The sequence below is a fragment of the Antechinus flavipes genome, chromosome 4 (genome assembly GCF_016432865.1).
Source record: "Antechinus flavipes isolate AdamAnt ecotype Samford, QLD, Australia chromosome 4, AdamAnt_v2, whole genome shotgun sequence".
Taxonomy (NCBI): Eukaryota; Metazoa; Chordata; class Mammalia; order Dasyuromorphia; family Dasyuridae; genus Antechinus; species Antechinus flavipes.
Genome location: NC_067401.1, coordinates 478,302,824 through 478,329,617, shown reverse-complemented (window position 1 = coordinate 478,329,617; position 26,794 = coordinate 478,302,824). Strand labels below are relative to the sequence as shown.

At 40.5% G+C, this 26,794-nt stretch overlaps 1 protein-coding gene across 1 annotated transcript in view; it reads right to left on the bottom strand.

Annotated features, from left to right (window-relative positions):
• Positions 1 to 17,486, bottom strand: part of LOC127563366 (cytochrome P450 4B1) — a 34,696-nt gene extending 17,210 nt beyond the window's left edge. Inside the window, exons 1-4 of the mRNA XM_051999779.1 lie at positions 17,285 to 17,486; positions 2,253 to 2,394; positions 1,861 to 1,905; positions 1,404 to 1,531 (exon numbers count right to left, since the gene is read on the bottom strand). Of these exons, the coding sequence (XP_051855739.1) occupies positions 1,404 to 1,531; positions 1,861 to 1,905; positions 2,253 to 2,394; positions 17,285 to 17,476 (507 nt within the window). The 5' untranslated portion in view covers positions 17,477 to 17,486. The remainder of the gene's footprint in view (positions 1 to 1,403; positions 1,532 to 1,860; positions 1,906 to 2,252; positions 2,395 to 17,284) is intronic.
• Positions 17,487 to 26,794: the final 9,308 nt, after the last annotated feature.

The window sequence follows — 26,794 nt, the reverse complement described above, 5'->3', positions numbered from 1 at the left end:
AGGGATAGGGAACGCGACTGTGTTTCCTTCAGTATGGGGAACCAATGGATGCAGAAGCTCCCTCTCCCAAAGCAAGGTGGTAGCTTTTCTGCAGCTTACAGTGTTAGAGAGCAGGCTGGGGCACTGAATGAAGTATCACAGCCACCATGTCTCATATACGTGACCTGGATCCAAGTCTCACTGGCTTTGATGCCAGCTCTCCATCAGAGCCATCTGCCCCACACTCGCTCCCCTAGCCCAGCGGTGCATTTTAGGCACTGAGGTAGCAGTGGGAATTCCAAGTCCTAAAGGACTGGACAAGACCATCTGGTCCATATACTTTATTCTCCAGATACAGAAACTGAGGCTCAGCAAGAAAGCTGCACAAACAGATACTGGGCAGCAGGTCAGACTCACTTGCTGCTCTTTGCATAGTGGTGAGTTATTTGGGAGAAGGCAGTGAAGCAATGTGGCCCAGTGGGCAGGGGTTCAGAGTCAGGAAGAGCTGGGTCCCAGTCCTGCTTCTGACACCCCCTGGCTGTGTGACCTTGGGCCAGCATTTAATAGCTTTCAAGAGAATGGAGCCCCAGCCCTGAAGTCAGGAGGACCTGAGCTCAAATCTGACCTCAGACATTTAACGTTTCCTGGCTGTGTGACCCTGGGCAACTCACTTAACCCCAAATGCCTTAGCAAAAAAATAAATAAATAAAAGACTATAGCTTTCAGAGACGTGCTGATCTGTATTGGCAGAGAAATTTTCCTTCTGGGGGGGCTCTCTATATCAATCAAACCCCAGGTGCCTTTTCCTTCCTCCCTGTTGCCAGTGAGCTTCCCCTTGGCCACAGGAATGAGAGGGCAGCCACCAGGACAGAATCCATTCCCTCCCCTCCCCAAGGGAAGCTACCCAAGAGCATCCCTGGAGTTCGGGGGTCCTTCCTACAGTGAGAGTGTGGGATCTCCAAGAAGAGAGATGCAAGGAGAAAGTGTAGGCAAGGGGTGAGAGGCCCACAATGGAGCAGCAGCAGCAGCAGTTTCCTTCCTCAAACCCAAGGCTCCAATGGGGAGCTAGGGGAGGGGGAAGTTAAGAGAACCAGTGACCAGAGCTTCCCAGCTTGGGCCATTAAATGGGCTCCACTGCAGGCAGAGCCTAAAGCAGATGCTCCCTCTTGTGGCTAGTGCGGTTAGTTCTGCTGGCGAGCAGGGATAATGTCCCCACGTTCCCAGCAGTTTTCTGTTGAGCCCAAGCTCAGGGCGGGGACTCCCCCCCTTCTCCCCTGCACCTGCCTGGGGGCAGAGTCCCGACCTGGCTGGCAGGAGGAAGGAGGCCATTTCTCCCTAACGGTCTCATTAGGATTTGAGCACAGCCCATTCTGGGGGGATGAGGGTGCAGTAACAGTGTGGGGACAGTGGACAGGATCTCCTACCAGCATGGCGTGGGTGGATTCCGCAAACAGGCCCACGTAGGGCTTCAGCACCTCGTTGTGGAAAGCAGGCGTGAGCAGTTTTCGGTGTTGGAACCACTTGGGTCCGTCCAGGACCAACAGCCCATTCCCTGTCAGAGGAGGGTGTGGGTAGGTATCCAATTTGGTAGAGTAAAAGCTCTTCTTAGTCCCCTTTCCCATAGACCCCCCCACCCACCCTTGGCAGCCCTGGGCCAAGACTCCCAGGACCTGGCTCCCCAGCACTCTGAGAGCACATGGAGACCCCTCAGCTGTTCCCAAGGAATCTAATCAAGGAGGGGTGCTAAAAAGGTGGGGGGGGTGACACTGAAGAAGGTATTAGAAGGAGACTGTGAGCCTGGCTCTGTGATGAGCAGGGAGGGGCCCCTCTATCAGCCCACGGAGGATGTGTGGGTATGGGTGGATGCATGTCTCCACTTACCAATCCATGGTAAGAAGAAACCATACACATCCCAGGCCTTCGGGTCTGCAAGGAAAAGGAAGATGGGAGATTAGGCAGGTCTTCCTATCTCCAGAGTTGCCAGAGCTTTGCCAACAAGGAGGAGCATCTTCCCATTCCCTCCAAAATCCAGCAGTTTAGAGCCCCAAGGAGTCTAACCTCAAAAGAGAGGACAAGGTCCTGCCTTACCCATAGACCTCCTCCTCCTTTCCTCCACTCCCCCAACTCTCAGATTGCCAGTTTCACTCTCCAGTTATTACATAAGCGTTCCTATTGACCTTTAAGAAACAATTCTTTTCTCTACCCCCACCCCCACTCCCATCCCCACCTGATCCCCCACACAGATAGGAGGCTGAGATCAGTAGCTCGCTCACCTCCTCGGCTATACACAGCCTTGGCGTAGTCAGGGTCATAGATGTTCAGAAATCCAATGAATTTCCCAAACCACAGAGGGTGGGCGGAGGGGTAAGTGTTGGCCCATGCCATGATCTTGTCCAGACCTCCTCCATCTTTTATCTGATTGAGGGGGAGAAGAATGGGAGAAAAGTCAATAGTGACTGTCATGGTGGGGCTTTGGAGAAGGAAGGAAGGAAGGGATTCCATTGATTTGGGGAACTTCCCCATCCCTCTGATGTCAGACCATCAGTCCTTTCAGCTCCACCTAATATTAAGTAATCATGATGATAAATAAAGGAGGAAAGATGGAAAAGTGATGAGAAAGGGGAAAGAGGTGAATATGAAACAATAGGAAAAAAGGAGGGAGGGAAATATGAGGGAGAGAAGTTGGGAGGTAAAAAAAAAAGGCAAGAGAAGAATAAAAGGAGAAAGGATGGGGAAGGAGACAGAAGAAAGATGATGGAAGAGTGAGGGGAAAGAATATTAAGCAGAGAACAGGCAAGCTAAGAATCAAAAGAGCAAATGTAAGTAGGAAAATCTGAGAAAGAAAGGAAAGGAGAGAAGAGGGAAGAGACAAGGAAGAGAGAACAGAAATGAGGTGGGGGAGTATTTTCTTGTCCTCGTCTTATTGCAGAGAAATAAAACTTTCTTAGATATTGTTCTGGGCCTGATATTCCTTGAATTTTAGGGCTGAATGGGGGAAGCAGGACTGGCTTGCTTTTGAGAGAAGACAAAAAGAGTGAAATAGGGTGGATTCAGAACCATAGAATCTTAGAGCAAGCTAGATTCAAGGCCTAGTTCAAAGACAGAGATGTGACAAGATCAGTTTTTTTGTTTTTTGTTTTTTGCTGAGACAATTGGGATTAAGTGACTTGCCCAGAGCCCCTCAGCTAGGAAGTGTTAAGTGTCTGAGATCATATTTGAATTCAGGTCCTCCTGACTTCAGGGCTGGTGCTTGATCCACTGTGCCACCCACCTGGCTGCCCCCCCTTTTTTGAGGGGTGTAGATCAGGCTGAAGTATGCTCAGAGTTTGGAAGTTAGGAGTAGAGTATGTTGATAACTGGGCTAGAAGTTGAAGTCAAGAAAGAAGGGGTGAGATAGGATCTAGAAACAATATCTCCAAAATGTCTTTTTTATATCTGGAGCTGGTGGTAGTTGACTACTAGGATAACAATTTTTTTAATAATAGTTTTTTATTCTCAAAAGATATGCAAAGATAGTTTGCAGCATTCGCCCCTGCAAAACCTTGTGTTCCAAATTTTCCTCCCTCTCTTCCCTCAACTCTCTCCAATAGACAGCAAGCAATCCAATATAGATTAAAGAATGTGCAATTCTTCTACACATATTTCCACATTTATCATACTGCACAAGAAAAATCAGATCCAAAAAGGAAAAAATGAGAAAACAAAAAGCAAGCAAATAACAACACTCAGTTCCCACAGTCTCTGGGTGCAAAAGGCTCTCACTATCACAAGTCTATTGAAACCAGCCTGAATCATCTCATTGTTGAAAAGAAACACATTCAGCAGAATAGATCATTGCATAATTTTTTCCAGAAAATTTATTTATTTTTAATGCACATTGTTTTATTAATCATGTTGAGAGAGCAAAATCAAAGCAAAAATTAAAAAACATGGGAAAGATTTTTAAAAACAGAAAAAAGAAATGAACATAACGTGTTGATTTACATTCAGTCTCTATAGTTCTTTTTCTGTATGCAGATGGCATTTTCTATTGGGATTGCCTTGGATCATGGGAGAAGAAGTATTTTATAGTTGATCACTACACAATCTTTGATGTTACTCTACTTGTTTCACTGAGCATCCATTCATGTAAATCTTTCCAGGCCCTTCTAAAATCAGCTTGGTCATCATTTTTTATAGAACAATAATATTCCATTACCTTCATATGCCACAACTTGTTCAGACATTCCCCAATTGATGGGCATCTACTCGTTTTCCAATTCTTTGCTATTACAAAAAAAAGCTGCTACAAGATCATTGCATGATCTTGTTGTTGTTGTGTACAATATTCTCTTGATTCTACTCACTTCACTCAGCATCAGTTCATGTCAGTCTCTCCAGACCTCTCTAAAATCATCCTGTTGATCATTTCTTATAAAACAATAATATTCTATAAAATTCATATATAGGGTGAGAATCTTAACCCAGCTCCTCCTGACATCATTTCCGGTGCATTCTCCACTAGAACAAGGTTTCTTAAACTTTTTCTACCCACAACCCCTTTTAGCCTGAAAAATTTTTACATGATCTTGGGTATATAGATTTATAAAATAGGTATATAAAATATAGGTATGCAAATCAAAATTTAATGATAATAAAATATCATTTTTGCAACTGCCACATTTAGTTACAAGACCCCAATTTTAAGACATGACCCAAAGTTTAACAAGCTGAGCACTAGACCATACTGGAGGAGAGGGGTTTTGATTTTAAAAGAGATGAACAAGACAAAGAAGGGTCTCCCAGGTAAGAGGAACCAAGAAAATATGTGGCAGGAGCAGGAATGGACTGGCCATGGAAAGAGGCAGAAAGAAATCTGGTTTGGTGGGAGCAAAGAGGGCAAGGATACAGCAGTGATCTAGAATGGATCTAGAACAGAAGGATGTGAAGGCTCTTAGACGAAGAATTTCCTACTTTCCATACCCCTGGAGTGAGAAGGAATGATGGGAAAGCAGATATGACAATCAGTGGCTAAGTAGAGCTTTGAAAGTTAGTCCAAGGAAGCCATTTGTAGCTGAGATACCAGGATTAGGGACTGCTAGAGGGGAGTTCTAAGAGGGAGTCAGAGCTGGTACATTCAGTGATAAGAGCAGATTCAAAGGAGGCCAGAATTCTCCATTCCATCCTCTCCAGGCTAGACAGTTTTGCTCTATTTCACAGTCCATAGCTTGAGCCTGGAATCCGGTCCCACATTGAACCCTGATTCTGGTCTTATCCTGAGCTACTCACATGACTAAAAGAAGCTCTATCTCCCCATTTGTGAAATATGGATCCTGGAAGTATGTAATGGTGCAAGACTTTTGTGAGGATAAAATGAGATTATTCAAGTCAAGTGCTCCAGGACCGGAGAGTACCTATTGGATGCAAGGTTTCATTGCTGCTGCTGCTGTTCTTGTCATTTTAGAACCTCCCCTCAATAGCACCTCTTGTTCCATGAAGCCCTGAGCTTTCTCACTCAAAGGCTGGGAGTTTTTTAGAGGCCCTTGGCATGGGCAGTGGCCAGACCCAAACGCCTTCTGTCTCTTAGACTCTCTTGTTCTGTGGCCCAGAGGAACAACGTGGGTCCCAGGAGCCACCAGGAGCAAGGGCATCCTCAGATGGTCAGAGGAAGAAGAGCTGACCAGGACAGTGAGGACTCCCCTGAGGATGCGAGGGGGTTTACTTGTCACTCTCACCCCACCGTATGAAAGGTCTGCTTTCCTCCCAGTTCTCAGGGCATCAAAGGCATAATGAACCACATCCAGGGCTTTCAAATCTTAAAATCGTGAGTCATTTACTGATGATTATTCACACAAGTACAAGTAATCCTATCATAAAAAACATTCTAAGGAGTATGAATAAATAACTGGAGCATCAAACTCCAGACCCCAGGGGAATGGGTGGGGTTTTTATTGCTATTGTTAAAGAGAAGCAAATTGGAAGTGAGAACCAGCATAAAAAAGTGCAACGTAGGGACAGTATGTGGATTTTTGAACCAGGGACTCGACTCTTTAGACATGGAAGAAGTGTGACTAACACGGACAAAGAAAAGATTTGCTCGGATTTGGTAATGTGATCCAAACTAAAGAGGGAAGGACAAAAGGCACCCCTAATTATATGTCAAACGATACCGTAGAGAGCAAGAAAGAAGACTAAAAGAAGGAAGATTGAGGCGGTCAGAGCATACTCTCCCAAGAAAAAAAGCCGCCACCCAAACCCATGATCTTCCACGGCTCTGTAGAAATGCACAAAAAGTATAATCCCACTGAGTGAAGTAGCAATGCAAAAGGTTCGTGTGACTTCTCATTTATCACTGAGATGTGTAGGATGGGGCGATACCATTGGAATATGGCCGTCACGTATTGTTGTTTGTTGCTATTCCACCATTTTAGTCATGTCTGACTCTTTCCAACCCAATTAGGGATCTTGTTGGCAAAGATATTGGAGGGGTTTGCCATTTCCTTCTCCAGCTCATTTTACAAATGAGGAAACTGAGGCAAAGAGTTAAGTGATTTACTCAACTATTAAGTGTCTGAAACCAGATTTGAAAACAGGAAAAGGCGTCTATGTCATTTACCTACTCTGTGCATATATTAACTTTCTTCAAAAGAAAGCAGAAGAGATATTTTAAAAAAGAAAGAGTGGGTGATAATTTGGATTTTATTCATGTGAGTAAATTCAGGAATGCAAGGGGAGAAATGTGGTAAAGAACATTCGGGCAAGGATTAAAGGAGAAGTAAACAGAAAAAAAAAAGTGTTGTTAAGGATTATACTTTAGAATCTAGCTTCTTAAACTGGGTCGTGCCCTCATATGAAGTCTCATAACTGAATGTGGAGTGTTATGAAATTATGATTTATTATCAGTAAAGCTTGATTTATATACTTATAAATCCAGACTCACATAAAAGTTTCTTGGGCAAAAAGGGAGTGGAAAAAAGTGTAAGAAACCCTGATTTAGACCACATGGGCTAAAGGTGGGGAAGAAAAACAAACAATTCGGGAGCCAAATTTCATTCCATGCGTGGCACAGTGGAGTATCGATGGAGAATGCCAAGCCTCTGAGTATATTTTCTGGCACTCTCCCTTTTTCTGCCAGAAGCAGAGAAGGTGCTCATTTGGGGACCAGGCCCGCAACAAACAAGGTAAGGAGTTTGCAGAACAGGATTTTGTACAGAATATACTCTTTCCTCACCTGACCCTATGGGGACCTAAACTTCAAATTTCAGTTCAGGGGCCACCTCTGTGGAGCCCTCTCTGATCTCTGACCCAACTAAAAAAATATGCCTTTAGTGATTTCCTAAGAACTTTAGCACTTGAAATAGCAGGCACATTTTTTATTTCATCTCAGCTGGTTCCTCACAGCTGCATGTCATTCTCTCCATTCTTCCCATCAAGCAATCAATTAACATTTATTAAGCACCTACTGTGCTGAACACTGAGCATAAATATGAAAAGTCTTATTTTTACCAACATGCTCACAGAGGCTGGTCCAAACCTCTATTTAAGGCACCCACAAGGCTGGGTTTCTTTCCTCCTGGGGAGGGTTTTACTTTCAGAGAGGTCAACTGTCCTTAGCTGCCTCTGCTCCCTAGTTCTTTACTCACAAATGCATTATCAGCACTCTAGATACCTTTGCTCAGGTTTCCATGCAAAGTAACCCACTGACCCAAGTAAAAAAAGTCAATCCTTTAATTTGACAGAAATTGTCAATTTGACCATCAAAGCAGTAGAAGCACAGGGTAGGACAGGCCCTATAACCAGTTCTCTCCAGAGAACAGACAGATCACAAATACATACGTGTCACTGGCCTGGTTTTGGGGTCTATGAGAGCAGCCTCAAGGATGCTCTTGTTCTGGTCTCGGCCACCTGAAGAGGTATTAAGCCTATAGCAATCATGAGTCCTAAATGCCCTAAAAGGCTGATTTAATACAAAGCTATTTCTAAAATTTGCTAAACTACTACCATGGATACCGAGGGAGTGGTCACTCTAGGCAAGTTATTTACCCCTTTTTGCCTCAGTTTCCTCATCTGTCAAATGAGCTGGAGAAGAAAATGGCAATCTATTCCAATATCTTTGCCAAGAAAACACCGAATGGGGTCGCAAAGAGTCGAGAACAGTTTAACAGACAGAGCTTTCTGTGGTCTAATGCTCCGTGGAATAAGGAAAAGAGCAAGAAGTCAAAGTGTGGGTGAGGTATCATTGAGGGTCTCCAGAAGAGGTGAAGGGATCACTGAGAAGGATTTTATTCACGTGAGGAAAGTCAGGAATCCAAGGGGAGCAACGTGATGGAGAACCTCTGGGCAGCCCATGAAGCAGGGAGCAGTTTCTTTCTGGCAGGCCCTGCCAAAGAGATTGAGCAACGACTGCACATACCCTTAAGTCAGATAATACTATTCTAACCCTAACTGGAGATGTAGCACATGCCAGGGGCTCTCGGCTCAGGCTGGGGCTAGAATCTAGGCTCAGACAAGGGCTGGGGGCAGGACTCAGCCTATTACTGGGATTAGGTCTCATTCATGGTCCAGGATTAAGCCTCTCAAATGTAGGCGTGTTAGGACTTTGTCTGACCTTCATTAAGAAAAAAAAAAAAAACCTTACCTTCAGTTTCTCTTATGGTTAAGGGATTCCAGAGACTTTACCAATAAAAATCCTCAAGAATAATACAAAGATTATTTTCCCTATTTTTAGGTGAAGAAACTGAGGACGGAGAGAATAAATGGCTGTCCCATTGTCGTGGTGCTGTTCATTGGAGCTAGAAATGGGAGTATGGGATGGTAATAATCTCTGAGATTCGGAGACCTTTTGACCATGAGCTTTTTCTGGCATTCCCTCCTGCCAAGTTGCAGGTTGTCAATCCAAGTTTGGGAAGGAGAAGAAGAAAGGACAATTATTATGACAACCTGTTGTTAGCCAGAGCAGGAAGAAGGAGGAAGTGTTGGAGCTGACCTTTTCCCAGGCTATCAGCGCGGGCTGAGGGGAGGGATGATCTAGCTTTAGAATAAGATGTTTTAAGAAAGCTGAGAGGAGAAATAAGACATGGAGGGTGGGAAATTCTGTTTCCCTGTTACCTAAGCTCAGAAGAGTAAGGATTTTTTTTTGTCTTAGGTTTTGTGTTTGCTGAAATATTCCTTTAAGCCCTTCTGTGGCTTTCATGTGTTTGATCAAAGCAAGCACAAGGTGGAGGAGAGTCTCCCAGGGCCTCAAAGAAGCCGGTGCCAGCTTTGGTATAAGGTTGCCATGGTCTCTGGGCTGAGAGGGCTCAGGCCTCAAGGTTTTGGGGAGAAAGGTCGGGGTTGGATGTGGGCAGTTTGTGTGGGAGTGAGGGACCCTTGGAGAACCAAGGATTCACAAGCCCGTCTACGAATCAATGTGGAATCAGAGGCAGGAATAGTCAGGAAGCCAGAGGGAACCTCAGTGTCTGGCAAAGATCACAGTGTTGGGCGTGAGCACAGTTTCGGTCTCCCCTGAAATATATAAATATTATCTATTTATAAAGAAATTGGCACTTCTGGCATTCAGGGCAGGGAATATGTGTAGGGAAGCAGAATAGCTACTGTTAAGTATGATACACCCATCAAGTGGTTGTCCAGCCTCTGCTTGGAGACCCCAAGGAGGGAGACTCTAACATCTCTTGGTCAGCCTCTCCAACTTTCAGATAACTCAATTTGCTAAGAAGATTTTCCTGACATCAAACTTAAACCAGATGATGAGAAAGGGAGGATGATGGAATAGCATTTATGCAGCACCTTCTGTGTGCCAGATACAATGCAAAATACTTTATAATTATTACCTCTTTTAAAGCTCTGGGAGGTGGGTGTTGTTATAATTCTGATTTTCCAGTTCAGGAAACTGAGGCAGACAGAAAGTAAGTAACAGAGGCTAAGTGGTTAAGTGACTTGGTTTGTAAGTGTTTCAAGATTATATCCTCACTGCTAGGTCCAGTACTCTGCTCAGTGTCATCACTTAGCTGCCTCTGGAACATTCCCCTTTGTTCCTAATTCTGCCCCTGGTAACAAACAGTTTAAGATCTCCATCCATCTATTGATGATAGAAACCTGGAGATGAAGAGCCAGGTTAAGATTACATAAGCTGGGAGAGGAGAAGAGGTCCCGGGACAGAAACTTAGGGGACAACCTTGATTTGGAGTGGAACTTGCACAAAAGAACCAGCCAAGGAGAGCCAGAAGGACTGGAGGGACAAGTTTGGAGGAGAATCGAATGAGAGCAGTGCCAGGAAAACCTGGGGAGAAGCTCCACGAGCTTTCAAGTGTCCCCATCAGCGGCTCAGAAATCCCTGTTTTTCAGGACCCAGGATGGAAACAACACCAACAAATGCAAAAAACTCTTAGGTTTTTGATCAAGGCAGGTACAAGATGGGCCAGTGAGAAAGCAGTGGGTTAAGCTTTTGTGTTGAGTTGCCAAGATTGCTGGCACAAAGTAGCTCAGGCCTCCCGAAGATAAACTGGAGGATTCTGGCTGGGATGTCACTGCTTGGGTGAGAAGGGAGGGATGAGGAGAAAGTCTCTTCAGATGCAATCAGGGTCAGGGTTTGTCTTTTGGGAGTCAGAGCCTGGGCTCAGTCTGGGATCTGGACAGTGCTTCAGCTTGACCTGGTTGAGAATTCATAGAATCACAAATCTGAAGAGATCTGGAAGAAATCTGGCATGTCCTTTCCACTGGACATTCCCAGATTTTTTCCTTCTTCCCTGATCAAGTCTTGTGATGATACAGGATTATCCAGATAGGATAGAGAGCTATGGGAGAGCTATTTTCCTTCTTCACAGAACAGAATTTGTTAGATTGGATGTAAGTCTCCTTGAGAGAGGAGAAGAGCACTATCAGGTCCTGTCCTCTGAGATTTCCCCAGAAGCAGAGAAAACCTAGATCTTTCAGAGATCTTGAAGTTACGAGGACAGGGAAGATCAGGTCACAGGAAAACCTAGACCAGAGAGGGTCTCAGGAATCAGATGAATATGCTTTTTTCAGAGGGAGCCTTAGAAGAATTCAGAGAAAATCAGCCCGTGGAGGTTGGAGTAACATAGGGATAAAGGGGGCTCTTCCTAGAGGCAGTACAAAGGAAGCTACTCCTTGATTAGGGAAAGATAATGATGGAGGAAAGGGGGGAGGTTTAATCATTTTGAAAAAGGTCCCAGAAAGCTTCAAATGTGTATCAAGAGAGGGGAGGAGGAAAGGTGATGTATTCACATATCCCTCTCAGTTCTAGGGGAATCCGCTTTCCTGTGTGGCTAGAAACCTGTATTTCTAGTTTGGAGAGGTTTTACTGTGTCTCCCCCACTTCCCTTTAGAAGATCTTGGGAAAAGGGAGGGAATCCTTCATTCAAACTCTTCCCCACCCCAGGATTTTTCCAGTATTAAGTGAGGGATTAGAGTAGCTAATTGGTGAGTTACAAAATCAAGGATGCAGGTTGACTCCTAACTCAGAATAGAGATTGAGCCCCAACTCTGGTGCTCAGCTGAACCCTAATTCTGGACAAAGATTGTTCCCCAAGCTTAATCCCAAGCCAAGGCCTAACTTTGGACAAAGGTTGATCCCTGAGCCTGGTACCAAGGAGCCCACACTCTGGACACCGTCTGATCCCGTGAGGGAGATGCTATAGGGATTATTTCCATTTTCAAAGTAAGAAAATCCAGGCCAAACCAGGTGAACTCACTTCCCCAGGGCCCCATGGTAGGTGTGGAACTTGAAGCTCCATCTTCCTGACTTGAGGTCCAGCCCAAGCCAAAGGCTGGGGGATGCAGCTGCTGACTTTCCAGCTTTTGAGGCTGGTAGGGCTGGAGTGAAGTGGGCTCTGGAGGCTGAGGAGTCATCCCTTGAGTCTTACGTCTGGCCCCCACTCCAGCCAAGGGATCCTTGAGACCAACGCTGGTTACCTCTCATTACTTCTTGCCAGTCACCCCATGGGAAGCTGATAAGCCATGAAGTCAGACCTTCTCTCAGTCATTGACTTCATTGAGCCATCAAGAAATTCTAACTCTGGTTTGGGCTCCACAGGAAAGGAGAAAGAAGGAAGAGACCTTGAAGTCTCCCCTCAATCTGAGCAAGACTCAGAGTGACAGAGGATCAGAGATGAATGGGACATAAAAGGCTAGTCACTCAACTCCCTCATTCTACAGGAACTTCAAGAGGCATCTAGATTAATCTAAACCTGACCAATAGTCTTCTTTATAACATATGGAAAGATGGCTACCCGGCCTCTGCTCTAAAGCCCCCAATGAAGGGAAAGTCACCACCTCCTGATGTAGCCCATTCTGTCCCAGGCTTTTCCTGACATTGAGTCTCAAGTTGGACACCTACACCTTCTCCCTATTCCTCTGATCCCATCTTCTGGAGCATGAACCAAGTAGTTCATGGCCCATTCCAAAGAGCTGAGGCAATCCATAAGAATGGTTCCAAATGTAGAAAAACAAACTAGAAAATATTAATGTTATGTCTGTAGGCCCCCATTTGGGGCCTACAGTCTTCCATATCTAGTTCATTTTAACACACTGTACTCTCATTCTTCTCCTTTCACCCATTCCCAATACACTTTCCCTCTCTATTTCTGGAAATATTAAGACAACATTGTAATTTCTAGAAAGGATGTTTCCATCAATTAACTTATTAATTAATTAATTAAAGTCATAATCTCTGTGACTTTCCTGACAAAAATTCTCTTCCCTGGCAACCACTCTGAAAAAAATTAATTTTAATGTCATCCCATTTGATTACTAACAATAATTTGCAATATTCCTTTCTCTGTCAAAAAGACTAGCTTAGGGAGTTGCAGGGGTTTTTTTTAGGCATTCTGCTTAAGACATCTGGGCAGGACGCTACCCAACTGGGAAGCCCAATTTCTGTCTAAGGCATAAATGGGATCCAGTTTGGGTGAGGTCTCTCCCTGGGGAAAGAGCTCCTATTTTTTCTCCCTTTCATTAGAGTATAGGATGACCCGATTTATGGGGTTTTTTAAATAACAGCAAAAATGGTTTTCAACATTCACCCTTGCAAAATCTTTTGTTCCAAATTTTTTCACTCCTTTCCCCCACCTTCTTCCTTAGACAGCAAGCAATCCAATATAGGTTAAACATGTACAATTCTTCTATACATATTTTCACATTTATCACACTGCACAAGAAAAATCAAAGCAAAAAGGGGAAGAAAACAAAAACAAGCAAACCACAACAAAAAAAGTGAAAATACTGTGTTGTGACCCACACTCAGTCCTCAGTCTCTCTCTGGGTGCAGATGGCTCTCTCCATCACAAGTCTATTGGAACTGGCCTGAATCACCAGAGCCACGTCCACCAGAACTGATTATCATACAATCTTGCTGTTGCCGAATGATCTCCTGGTCCTGCTCACTTCCCTCAGCATCAGTTCCTGTCAGTCTCTCCAGGCCTTTCTGAAATCATCCTACTGGTTGTTTCTTACCAAACAATAATATTCCATAACATTCATATACCACAATTTATTCAGCCATTCTCCAATTGATGGGCATCCACTCAGTCTCCAGTTTCTTGCCACTACAAAAAGGGCTGCCACAAATGTTTTTGCACATATGGGTCCCTTTCCCTCCTTTGAGATTTCTTTGGGACATAAGCCCAGTAGAGACACTGATGGATCAAAGGATGTGCATGATTTGATAACCTTTTGGGCAGAGTTCTAGATTGCTCTCCAGAATAGATGGATTGGCTCACAACTCCACCACAATGTATTAGAGGCAATCCAACCTATGAAGGGGAAACTAAACCAGAGAGAACTTGCTGGGAGTGCCCAGATTGTGGAAGCTGCTGAGTCAGCCTCGGTGGATTTAATTCAAGGCTAAATACACAGTACACTTGAATTCTACTACTACCACCATTCCTCCTGCTCCTCCTCCCTCTTCTTCTCCTCCTTCTCTCCTGCTCCTCTTTCTTCTCCTCCTCTTTCTGCTCTTCCTCCTTCTATGATGATGATGATGACTTCTGCTGCTGCTGCTGCTGCTGATAATTCATATCCCTTTAGCATGCTAAAGCTTTCCTCCCTGTAGATGAGTAAGGAGGATAATGACCCCATCACTAAGCCTGATTTTCTAAGAAATAGCATGACATGGTAGAAGATGAACTGGGCCCAGAGTCAGGAAGATACTGACTGACTGTGTCAACATGGACACGACACAACATTTCTGAGTCTCATTTTCCTCCAATGTAAAATCAGATTAATACTCCTGCTAGCCTCTGTCTCCCAGGGCTGTTGTGAGAGTCCAACAAAATGTGATTTAGAAGGTGTTTCATAAATCTTAATTATATTATTATTAATATGCTAATATTAATATAACAATTACTATTGTTATAATATATTAATTATAATTAATTATAAGGGTTGCCAAGTTCTTTACAACTATTCCTTTACATGAGAACAAATTCAGAAGAATAAAGCTATTTCCTCAGGGTTACATGACTAGTGAGTGTCATAGCCCAGATTTAACCAGATGAGGAAGTTAGATGTGGTGTGGATAATCTCTAGATCTGGAGTCAGACTCAAGTTTTAAATCCCGCCTCAAATACTCACTAGCTGTGTGACTCTTGGCAAGTCACTTAATCTCTATTTCCTTCAATATCTTCACATCTCCCTCTCCCCCTGTCCCCCTCACTTCTTCTCCCCATCTCCCTCTTTCTCCCTCTCTCTTTTTTGTTGAGGCAATTGGGGTTAAGTGACTTCCCAGGGTCACACAGCCAGGAATTGTTAAGTGTTTGAGACCAGATTTGAACTCAGGTCCTCCTGAATTCAGGGCTGGTGCTCTATCCACTGCACCACCTAGCCGCCCCTTTTCTCTTATTTTTAAGTCTTATTCATTCCCATAATTTTATTCATTCCCATAATTTCAATTGTCATTTCAAGACAGAATCTACATTTGAGCTCCCTGATGTCTTAAATCCCTAGCTGTCTATTAGACTTCTCCACATAGATGGCCACTGACAACTCAATCTCAGTATATTCCCTTCAACTCCCTCCCATCTTTTTCAGTTCCACTTTTCTCCTTCTCTTCCTCACTCTTCCTCCTTACTTCTGGCTTTTCAGAATGATACCAGCACAAGGACTTGTATGACATAGGGAAATTGAGTGATATAAGGAGAAAAGGTATCCTAGAAGCCAGGAGACTTATTAGATGCCTGGATAAGAAGCTGCAAAAAAGGGATGGATGTTTCAAACCCAAGCAGGTAACAACAGACAAACAGCTCATGATCTCATCACCAGTAGTTTTCTGGGTGATTTTCTTAGATTCCATAGGTACAATTATCATCTCACTCAGATGATTTCCAACTGCATAGACATTTTCATAACCCAGAACTTAGCAAAATGTAGGGCACATAGTAGGTACTAAATAAACACGCATTAATGGATACTCTCTTCTCTGAAGGGCCAGAGTCTCATGCTTCCAACTGACCATTGGACATTGCAGTCAGAATGTCCTGTAGACCGTTCAAACTCAACATATACAAACTAGAATTTGTTCATTATCCCTGCCCTCCCAACCCATCTTCCTAACTTTCTTATTTCTGATAAAAGTGTCACCATTCTTCTGGCCACCCAGTTATAACCCACAGAATCATCTCTTTTTTTTTTTTCTCTTCCTCACAAAGTTTCAGAACTCAAATTTAAATCCAGCTCTTTCACTCCAAATTCAATCTTCACTTTATTACATCAAACAAAAGCCAGAAAGAGAGACTAATTCCTCATCATGTTTGGTCCTCTGCAGAGAACAAGGGGTAAAGACAAGACTGTTAGGTACCTCAGTACAACTGGGAGGAGAGCGAGTATAGGGTTTACACAGGAGATTCATCCAATGATTTCTTTTCATTTTCCCTTTCCAAGAAAAATTTCTACCATAATATCATGACCTTGCAAATTGCAAATTTCTGGGTTTTTGAGGTAGGGCTCCAGTTTATGGAGGAAGAATCGGGCTCAGATAATTCATAGTCTGTGTTCCACAGAGACAGAGAAGACTAGTCCCTAACATTAAGCAGCAAACACATAAAAATTAATCAAGTGTAAATTGAATCCAGCTAAGTGATATAGAATATAGAAGGCTGGGCCTAGAATCAGGAAAATCTGAGTTCAAATCCAGTCTATTATTTACTAGCTGTGTCACTCTAGGCAAGTCTCTTAATCCTGTTTGCCTGTTTGTAAAATGAGCTGGAGAAGGAAATGGCAACACACTCCACTGTCTCTGCCAAGAAAACCCCATGAAGAATTGGACACAGCTGAAATCACTAAAAAGCATCTGCAAATGGAATGCCCTGGCTGAGTAATAACAAATAAAGGATTTCGATTTTTCTTGTGCAACAAGAGAACTGTACAAATATGGACACATATATTGTATTTAAGATATACTTCAACATATTTAACATGTATGAGACTGCCTGCCATCTAAGAGAGGAGGTGGAGGGAAGGAAGGGAAAAGTTGGAATAGAAGTGTTTGCAAGAATCAATGTTGAAAAATTACCCATGCATATGTTCTGTCAATAAAAAAGCTATAATTAAAAAAAAAAAACAAATAAAGGATTTATCGGAGTTGGAAGGAAAAATCTGTTAGGTGTCATAGAAAAGAAATGGGATTTGGGATCAAAGGACCAGGTTTTCTAATCCCAGCTCTGCTACTTACCACCCATGTACCTTTGGACACATCACTTACTTTTTGAACTTCCTAGTCTGTACAAGGAGGATGTTGACCTAGTAGCCAGCCAACGTCCCCTCACTCCCTTAAATCTCTTACGAAGGAAGATTTTCTAGGGAAGGTAGATCTTGACTTCTGCTTTATAGATTGTGGGAGGAAGGCAAAAAGAAAGACAGAGAGAAGAAATGGAATGAAGTTGTTCTCAGGGAAGGGAAGATTGGGTTAAAATACACTCTTACCTCCTTTGCCTCCCTCTCTCCTTTATTTCTTCTCCTTTCTCTCTCTTTTCCCCCCCTCTTCTTTTTTCTAGATCTTGCTCAGGATTATTCTTTCCCCTCCCATACCCTCTGTTTCCTTGACATAAACTAAGATCCAGTGAGTAAGGAACCTGCAATATTCTTTCCCTCCCTCTTCCTCTGCCTCTTCTTTCCCCCTCTCATCTCTCTCCCTCTCTCTCCCCCTTTTCCTCTTATTTTTTCTCCCTCTCATTTCCTCTCTCTGCCTGAGTTAGAACAAAGAACAATGTGTGAGTAGAAGTAGAAAACCACCAATTTTTTGGTCCTTTTTCTTCTTCATGCTCAAACTCTCTTTTTCTTCCCCTCCCTCTCCCTCTAAGAATCCCAGCCCTACCTCGTTGGCATGCCCCAGGAGCCAGTGAGTGGGTGGCCCCGGGAAGCTGTCCAGGGCTCGGAGCAGTTTCTGCCTCCTGGCCAGCAGCCGGGTCAGCTGGAGAATGCCCAGGGCCAGGACCAGAGCAGCTGACCATAACCAGAGCCTGGAGAGGCTTACGGGGAGCCCTGAGGCTAGCCACGAGAGTACCATGGGTGGTGTGGGAAGCTCTGCTCTGACCACTGTATTGCTGCCTGAGCAGCCTCTCCCCCTTATACTCCAGGTTTGGGCACTGGGCCAATCTCCTCCCGAGCCACACTCCAGGGAGACAGGTATAACACAAGCTAGAAGGGAGGAGCATCCAAGGAAGGGAGGAGCACCTGTGGGGTAGAGAAAGGCTATAGTCAATATAATTTTATTCTGTTGCCTCTGAGACCTTTCTTAGAACTCTAGCAACAGAAGGGAGAGCAAATGGTATTTCAAAGACACCATTCCATTGCAAAACATATACTTCAAAATATGGACAGGTATATATATATGTATATATTATAATACATATAGAGATGCATGTGCACAAATACAATGCTGTGCATACATATGTGTGTATATTTCTCCCCATTTCTCCCATAAAATTTACCCCATAAATAAGAACTTTGCAAATCTTAAGGCACTACCTAAGTGCTAGCTATCACTATTGTTAACTTGTACTTTGGAGGCCCTTGCTTAAAGAGTGAAGTCTCTGGAGAATGAATCACTTATGGGGTTTTGACAATGGGGGCACTTATTGGAGCAATGATGGATCCCAACCAGAGATAGCAAGGGCAACACAAAGGGAAAAAGAGTGGGGAAAGAGTGAAAATTTGGGGAAGACTAATGTCTGTGACTAAGCACCTGGGGATGGTTTATGTGAATGTTTCTGGTGGAAGAATCGGGCTCAGCACTCAGGGAATTCATCCTTCTGGCCACCCAGCCCGAGTTCTTGAGTTGGCTAAGTGTGAAGAACAATATTAGCCCTTGATAAGAAGCTCTTGAACTGAGCCACAGTGCAAGCAAATAAAAAAGCTATTATTGCAGAACTTATCCACACAAATAGCCATCTTTGTCTCATTTTAATCCCTCATCCTCCATAGCCAGTAAGTTGATAAGTAGTCTCACAGAACCAACCCTTTCTCTTTTTTTTTAATATTTTATTTTATTTTATAATAACTTTATTTTTTTACAACATTATCCCTTGCACTTGTTTCTGTTCCGATTTTTCCCCTCCCTCCCTCCACCCCCTCCCCTAGATGGCAAGCAGTCCTATATATGAACCAACCCTTTCTCTGCACTCACAAGTAACCAGTGTTCTATGTCCTTAGGACCCATCCCTTAGACTTCTTCAATAGCCTCCCAAACCATGGCTGCTAAAGAGATATTCTTAAGCTTTATACAAGTTGCCTTCTTGTTCAAGAAGCTTTGTTGGCTTTCTCCTACCACTAGGAAAGAATACCAAATCTGAAAACTGGCATTTAAGTTCTTCCCAAGACTGGATCCCATCTACTATCCTTGCTCTGTGAAGGCAAAGGAAATACATTGTCCTGTGACTTTGATACTGCCAGTTGTGAGGGATTATGGAAAATGATGTCAAAATTTGGTTGCCCAAAAAGTTCATTAGTATTATATGCTAATTTCATGACAGCATGTCTACCTGGGCTCTAGATAATGGACAATGCTCTCCTGCTTTCCCAGTCATCAGTGGAGTGAAACAAGGCTGTGTTCTTGTCCCATGATTTTTAACATGATTTCTTTTTTTCCATTTGTAATGAGTTTATTGTTATTTTAAAAATATTTTATTTTTCCCAATTACATGTAAAAACAATTTTTAACATTCATTTTTTAATTACAGCTTCTTATTTACAAAGCATATGCATGGGCAATTTTTCCAACATTGACCCTTGCAAAATCTTTTGTTCCAAATTTTCCCCTCCTTTCCGCCACCTCCTCCCCTAGCTGGCAGGTAGTCCAATACATGTTAAATATGTTGAAATACATGTTAAATCCAATATACGTATATATATTTATATGTTATCTTATTTTTAGCATGATTTCAACTGTTTTGTCAAATGCCTTCGATGAAGATGAACATGGCAATAAGGTCATCTACTGCACTGATGATGAATTCTTCTATTTGAAAAGGCTACCAACCAAACCTAAGTGAAGGGAGTGTTGGTGCACGATTTTGTTCGTTTACAAATGATTCTGTACTCAGTGCAGCCTCTGAAGCTGAGATGCACCAAAGTATGGAGTGATTCTCTGATACTTGTTCTAATTTTGACCTAAAGATCAACACAAAGAAAACACAGGTACTCAATCAGCCAGCACCACAATGTCCACATATGGAACTATCAGTTACAGAAAATGGGGAAGTTTTGAATGTTGTGGATAAGGTCACGTACCTTGGCGATATATATTTTCCAGGGGTACACATTAATAACGAGTTTGATACATTTATTGCAAGAGACAATTCAGTGTTTTGGAGGCTCCAAAGGAAAGTGTGGAAGAGAAGATCTACAGAACTGTTGTGTTCACCTTATTTTTGTATACCTGTGAAACCTGGATGTATACCAATGTCATGCTGGTAGGCAGGAAACTGAATCACTTCTATTTGAATTGTCTTAGGAAGTTTCTGAAGATCACCTGGCAGATTCCTCAATTGATAAATGGTCAAAGGATATGAGCAGGTGCTTTTTAAATAATAGTTTTTTTTATTTTTAAAATACATGGAAAGAAAGTTTTCAACATTCATCCATGCAAAACCTTGTGTTCCAAATTGTCTCCTTTCCATTCCCCTACTCCCTTGCCTAGATAGAAAATAATCCAATACATCTTAAACATTTGCAATTCTTCTACACATATTTCTACATTTATCATAATGCACAAAAAAAAATTTAGATCAAAAAGGAAAAATGAGAAAGAAAAAAAGCAAGCAAATAACAACAAAAATGATGAAAATACTATGTTGTGACCCACCTTTAGTTCCCACAATCCTCTTTCTGGATGCAGATGGCTCTCTTCATCACAAGTCAATTGGAATTAACCTGAATCACCTCGTTGTTAAAAAGATCCATGTCCATCAGAATTGAGCATCATGTAATCTTGTTATTGCTATGTATAGTGTTCTCTTGGCTCTATTCACTTCACTTAGCATCAATTCATGAAAGAGAGAGAAAAAATTTGGAAACAAGGTTTTCCAAAGGTGAATGTTGAAAACTATCTTTGCATGTATGTGGAAAAATAAAATATTATTAATTTTTTTTAAAGTACACTGAAGTCCTTTCTCACACTAAATTGCCAAGCATTCAAAATCTACTTCAGAGAACACAACTCTGTTGGGCTAAGTTTCTTTAGGCCTTACAGACAATTTTCAAATGAAGAAATTAAAGCCATTTCTAGTCACATAAAAATGCTCTACATCATTATTGATTAGAGAAATGCAAATTAAGACAACTGTGAGGTCCCACTTCAAACCTCTCAGATTGACTAAGATGAGAGGAAAAGATAATGATGAATATTGGAGAGCATGTGTGAAAACTGGGACATTAATGTAGTGTTGGTGGAATTGTGAACTGATTCAAATATTCTGGAGAGCAATTTTGGAACTATGCTCAAAAAGCAACCAAATGTGCTGTTCCCTTTGATTCAGCAGTGCCATTACTGGATCTGAATTCCAAAGAGATCATAAAAAAGGGAAAAGGACCCACATGTGCAAACATGTTTGTGGCAGCCCTTTTTGTAGTGGCAAGAAACTGGAAACTGAGTGGATGCCCATCAGTTGGGGAATGGCTGAATAAGTTATGGTATATTAATACAATTTTATATTATTGGTTCATAAGAAATGATGAATAGGCTGATTTCATAAAAGCCTGAAAAGACTTGTGTGAATTGATGCTAAATGAAGTGAGCAAAACCAAGAGAACATTATACACAATAACAAGATTATGTGATGATCAACTGTGATGGACTTGGTTCTTCTCAATAATGAGGTGATTCAAGGCAATTCTAATAGACTTGTGATGGAAATGCCATCCACATCCAGAGAGCAATTTGGAGACAGAATGTTGATCAAAGCATAGTATTGCCATCTTTTTTAGTTGTTGTTGGTAGTTTGATTGTTTTCCTCACTCCCTTTTATCATGTTTTTGTCCTTTTTGATCTGATTTTTTTTTTGCACAGCATGATAAATATGGAAATATGTTTAGAAGATTGTACATGCTTAACTTATACAAGATTGCTTGCTATCTTGGGGAGGGAAAAGAGGGGAAAGAGAGAGAGAAAAATTTGGAACAGGTTTTCCAAAGGTGAATGTTAAAAACTATCTTTGCATGTATCTGGAAAAATAAAATATTAATTTTTTAAAAATGACATTGAGGTCCTTTCTCAAACTAAATTGCCAAGTATTCAAAATCTACTTCAGAAAGCACAACTCTGTTGGACTAACCACATTGTTCAAATGCCAAATGTATACTTGCCAAAAAAGACTATTTTATGGAGAATTCAAACAGGGCAAGCACTCATGTAGTGGTCAGAAAAAGTGATACAAGGACACTCTCAAGGTCTCTAAAGAACTTTAAAATTGATTGCATGACATGGGAGGCACTGATGCATCACACTCAGCTTGGTGTGTCTCCATTAGAAAAGGGGCTGTGCTCTATAAGCAAAGCAGAATTGAAGTAGCTCAAAAGAAAGGCAAGATGCACAAAGTTAGAGTGTATCTAACCTATTCCACTGATCCACTATTTTATTTCCTAGCCAGTACCAAATAGTTTTGATGACCACACCTTTATAATACAGTTTTAGATCTGGTATAGCTAGGCCACTTTCCTTTGCATTTCTTTGAAATTCTTGACCATCTGGTCTTCCAGATGAATTTTGTTATTCTTTTTTTCTAGCTCTACAAAGTAATTTCTTGACAATTTGAGCGATATAGCACTGAATAAGTAGCTTAATTTAGGTAGAATTATCATTTTTATTATATTAGCTCAACCTACCCATGAACACTTGATATTCTTCCAATTGTTTAGAGCTAATTTTATTAATGTGGAAAGTGTTTTGTAATTGTGGTCATATAGTTCCTGGCTTTGTCTTAGAGGATTATCTACAGTTATTTTAAATGGGATTTCTCTTTCTATCTTTTACTGCTGTGATTTATTGGTTGCATATAAGAATGAATCAATGATTTTTTGTGCATTTATTTTACATGCTGCACCTTTGCAAAAGTCGTTATTTCCAGTAGTTTTTTTATTTGATTCTTTAGCATTCTCTATACTATCATATCATCTGCAAAGAGTGATGATTTTGTTTTCTCATTACCCACTCTAATTCCTTCAATTTCTTTTTTTTCTCTTATTGATAAAGCTAAGATTTCTAGTACAATATTGAATAATAGTAGTAATAATGGGCAACCTTGTTTTACCCTTGCTCTTATTGAGAATGCTTTGAGATTATTCAGCTTACCTATAAGCTATATTAATGCAATTTTATATTATTGGTTCATAAGAAATGATGAATAGACTGATTTCATAAAAGCCTGGAAAGACTTATGTGAATTGATGCTAAATGAAGTGAGCAAAATCAAGAGAACATTATACACAATAACAAGATTATGTGATGATCAACTGTGATAGACTTGGCTCTTCTCAACAATGAGATGATTCAAGGCAATTCTAATAGACTTGCTAATGGTTTTAGATAGATGCCATTTATCGTTTTCAGGAAAATTCTATTTAATCCTATGTTCTTCACTGGTTTTTTTTTTTTTAATGAATGGGTGTTATAGCTTATCAACTTTTTCTGTATCTATGGAGAAAATTATTATGATTTCTGTTAGCTTAGTTACTGAGATGGTCAATTATACTGACAATTTTCCTGATATTGAAACAGCTTTGCATTTTTGACATAAATCCCATTTGATAATAATGTATTATCCTGGTAATAAGTTGCTGTAATTTCATTGCTAATATTTCATTTAAGATTTTTGCATCAACATTTATTTGGGGAATTCATCTATAATTTTCTTTCTCTGTTTTGGCCCTTCCTGATTTAGGTATCAGCACTATATCTGTATCACAAAAGGAATTTGGTAAGACTCCCTTTTCCCATATTTTTCCAAATAGTTTAGATAGTATTGGAATTAATTGTTCTTTAAATGTTTGTAGAATTCACTTGTAAATCCATCTGGCTTTGGAGATTGTTTTCTTAGGAAGTTCATTAAAAGCTTATTCAATTTCTTTTTCTAAAATGGGATTAGTTAAGTATTTTGTTTTCTCATCTGTTAATCTGAGTAATCTACATTTTTTGTAAGTATTTATCCATTTCACTCAGATTGTCAGATTTATTAACATACAATTGGGCAATTTAGTTCCTAATTATTGCTTTAATTTCTTTGGCATTGGTGTAAAGTTTATCCTTTTCATTTTTGATACTGGTAATTTGGTTTGCTTCTTTCTTTTTTCTAATCAAATTAACCAAAGATTTATCTATTTTGTTTTTTTTTCATAACACCAACAGTTTTATTTATTAATTCAAAAGTTTTCTTGCTTTCAATTGTATTAATCTCTCCTTTACTTCTCAGAATTTCTAATTTGGTATTTAATTAGGGATTACTTTGTTCTTTTTCTAGCTTTTTTAGTTGCCTTTCCAATTCATTGATCTTCTGTTTTTCTATTTTATTTAAGTAAGCATCTAAAGATATAAAATTTTCCCTAAGAATTGCTTGCTTTGGCTGCATCCCATGAGTCTCATGGGATGGTGTCTCATTACTGTGATTCTCTTGGATGAAAATTTTTATTGTTTCTATGATTTGATATTTGACCCACTCATTCTTTATGATCAGATTGTTTAATTTCCAATTAATTTTTGGTCTAGCTTTCTATGGTCCTTTGTTACATGTAATTTTTATTGCATCATGATCTGAAAAGAATGCATTTATGATTTTTGCCTTTCTGCATTTAATAGTGAGGTTTTTATGCTCTAAAATATTAGTATAGTTTTGCTGTCTATTTCTTCTTGCAACTCAATTAACTTCTCTAAGAATTTGGATGCTATACCACTTGGTGCAAATATATTTAGTATTGATATTACTTCATTATTTACAGTACCTTTTAGCAAGATGCTAAATAAATTCTTTCTTATCTTTTTAAATTAGATCTATTTTTGCTTTAGCTTGGTCTGAGATTAGGATCGCTACCCTGCTTTTTTTTTTTTTATTTCAGCTGAAGTATAATAGATTCTGCTCCAGTCTTTTACCTTTACTCTATATATAGTTCTCTGCTTCAAATGTGATTTTTGTAAACATCAAATTGTTGGATTCTGGCTTTTAAACCGCTCCTTCAAGTGCTTCTGCTCTGTTGGAGAGTTCATCCCATTCACATTCACAGTTAAGATTGCTAACTATATTTCCCATCATCTTATTTTTCCCAGGTAATACTTTTCTCTCTCCTTTCACCCTTCTCATTAGTATTTTGCTTCTGACCACACCTCCCTCAATTTGCTCTCCTGTTTTTTTTTAGTCCCCTTTTCTTATCCCTTTCTCCTTCTACTTCTGCCCTCCCTTCTATTAGCCTGTTTATTTCCTTTTCTCTTTTTCCTCCTGTTTTCTTATGGAGTGAAACAAATTTCTATATCAAATTAAATATGAATAGTATTCCCTCTCTGGGTCAAATCCAATGAAATTAAATTTCAAACACTGTTCATCCTTTTCCCTTTCTTCCTTCAGCTATAATAGGTTTTTTGTGCCTCTTCATGTGGTGCAATTTACTCCATTTTACCTACCCTTTCTTCCTTTCCCAGTACAATCCTTTTCCCATTTTTAATTTTTTATATATCATCACATTAAAGTCAACTTATACCTACACCCTCTTTATAAGTGCCCTCACAAAGATATAGTTCTTAAAAATTACAACTATCCCATATAAAAATTTAAATCTTTTAAAAAACATAGTTTTGAATACCTTTTCATGCTTCTCTTGAGTCTTGTATTTGAAGATCAAATTTTATGTTCAGCTCTGCTCTTTTCATCAGAAATGATTGAAAATCCCCTGTTTCATCTTTTCCCTTGAAAGATAATGCTTAGTTTTGCTGGGTAGCCGATTCTTGTTTGTAGTCCAAATTCCTTTGCCTTCCAGAAAAATCTCATTCCAGGTCCTTTGATCCTTTTATGTGGCAGTTTCTAGGTCCTGGGCAATTTTGATTGTGGATCCTTGATATTTGAATTATTTCTTTCTGGTTTCTTGCAGTATTTTTCTCCTTCATCTGACAATTATGAAATTTAGCTATAACATTTCTTGGAGTTTTCATTTTAGGGTCTCTTTCAAGAGGTGATCAATAGATTCTTTCAAGAGATGATCAGTGGAGTTTTTCTATGACTATTTTATCCTTTGGTTCTAGGATATCAGGGCAGTTTTCTTTGATGATTTCTCAAAAGATGTTGTCCAGGATCTTTTTTTCATCATGCTTTCAGGTAGTCCAATAATTCTTAGATTGTCTCTTCTGGGTCTATTTTCCAGGTCAGTTGTTTTTCCAATGAGGTATTTTACAGTTTCTTCTATTTTTTCATTTTCAGAATTTTGTTTGACTGATTCTTGATGTCTCACTGAGTCATTCACTTCCATTTGTCTAATTCTAATTTTTAGTAAATTATTTTATTCAGTTCACTTTTTTAAACCTTCTTTTGAATTTGGTCAATTGTACTTTTAAGAGTTGTTTTGTTCAGTGGATTTTTTTTTAAATTTCACCAATTCTATTTTAAGGAGTTATTTTCTTTTCCCATTTCACAAAATTTATTTTTTAAGAAATTGTTTTCTTCAGTATATCTTACCCATTTTGCCAAATTTATTTTTAAGGAGTTATTTTAAGGACTTTGGTCAATTTCTGTGCTTACTTTTCTAAGCTGATGGCTTTTTTCTCAAACTTTCATAATTCTCCTGCATAGGTCTCATTTCTTTCTTCCATTTTTCTTCTATCTCTCTTCTAAGATCCTTTTTGAATTCTTCCTAGAGAACCCTTTAAGCTGGAGACCAGTTCATATCTTCCTTTGAGGCTTCACTAATAGGTATTTTACCTTTGCTCTCCTCTTCTGGGTTTGTGTTCTGATCTCTGACTCCATAGTAGCTTTCTATGGTCAGGGCTCGTTTTGCTTTTTTACTTATTTTTAAAAGTTGAACTCTGCTCCTAGGGCACAGGGGAAATTATCCTAAGCTTCTTTTGTAAGGAGATGGGGGGCTCTCACTATTTGGAACCAGTGGTACTGCAGTAATTCTGAGGAAAACTGGGGAGAGCTCAGGCAGTGTCTTGTCTACTCTTCACTATCTTAACTCCAATCTCTATAAGTGTGAAGCTCACCAGGTCCTCTGGACAAGGAATCAGATAGGGAAAGAGAAGATCAAGGACAAGGCCCCAGTGCTTTCCTTCCTGACAATGGGGTCCTCAAGATATTTATCTGGAATACTCCCCATTAATTGCTTTCTGAAATCTCTGACTCTCAGTGCTTTTTCC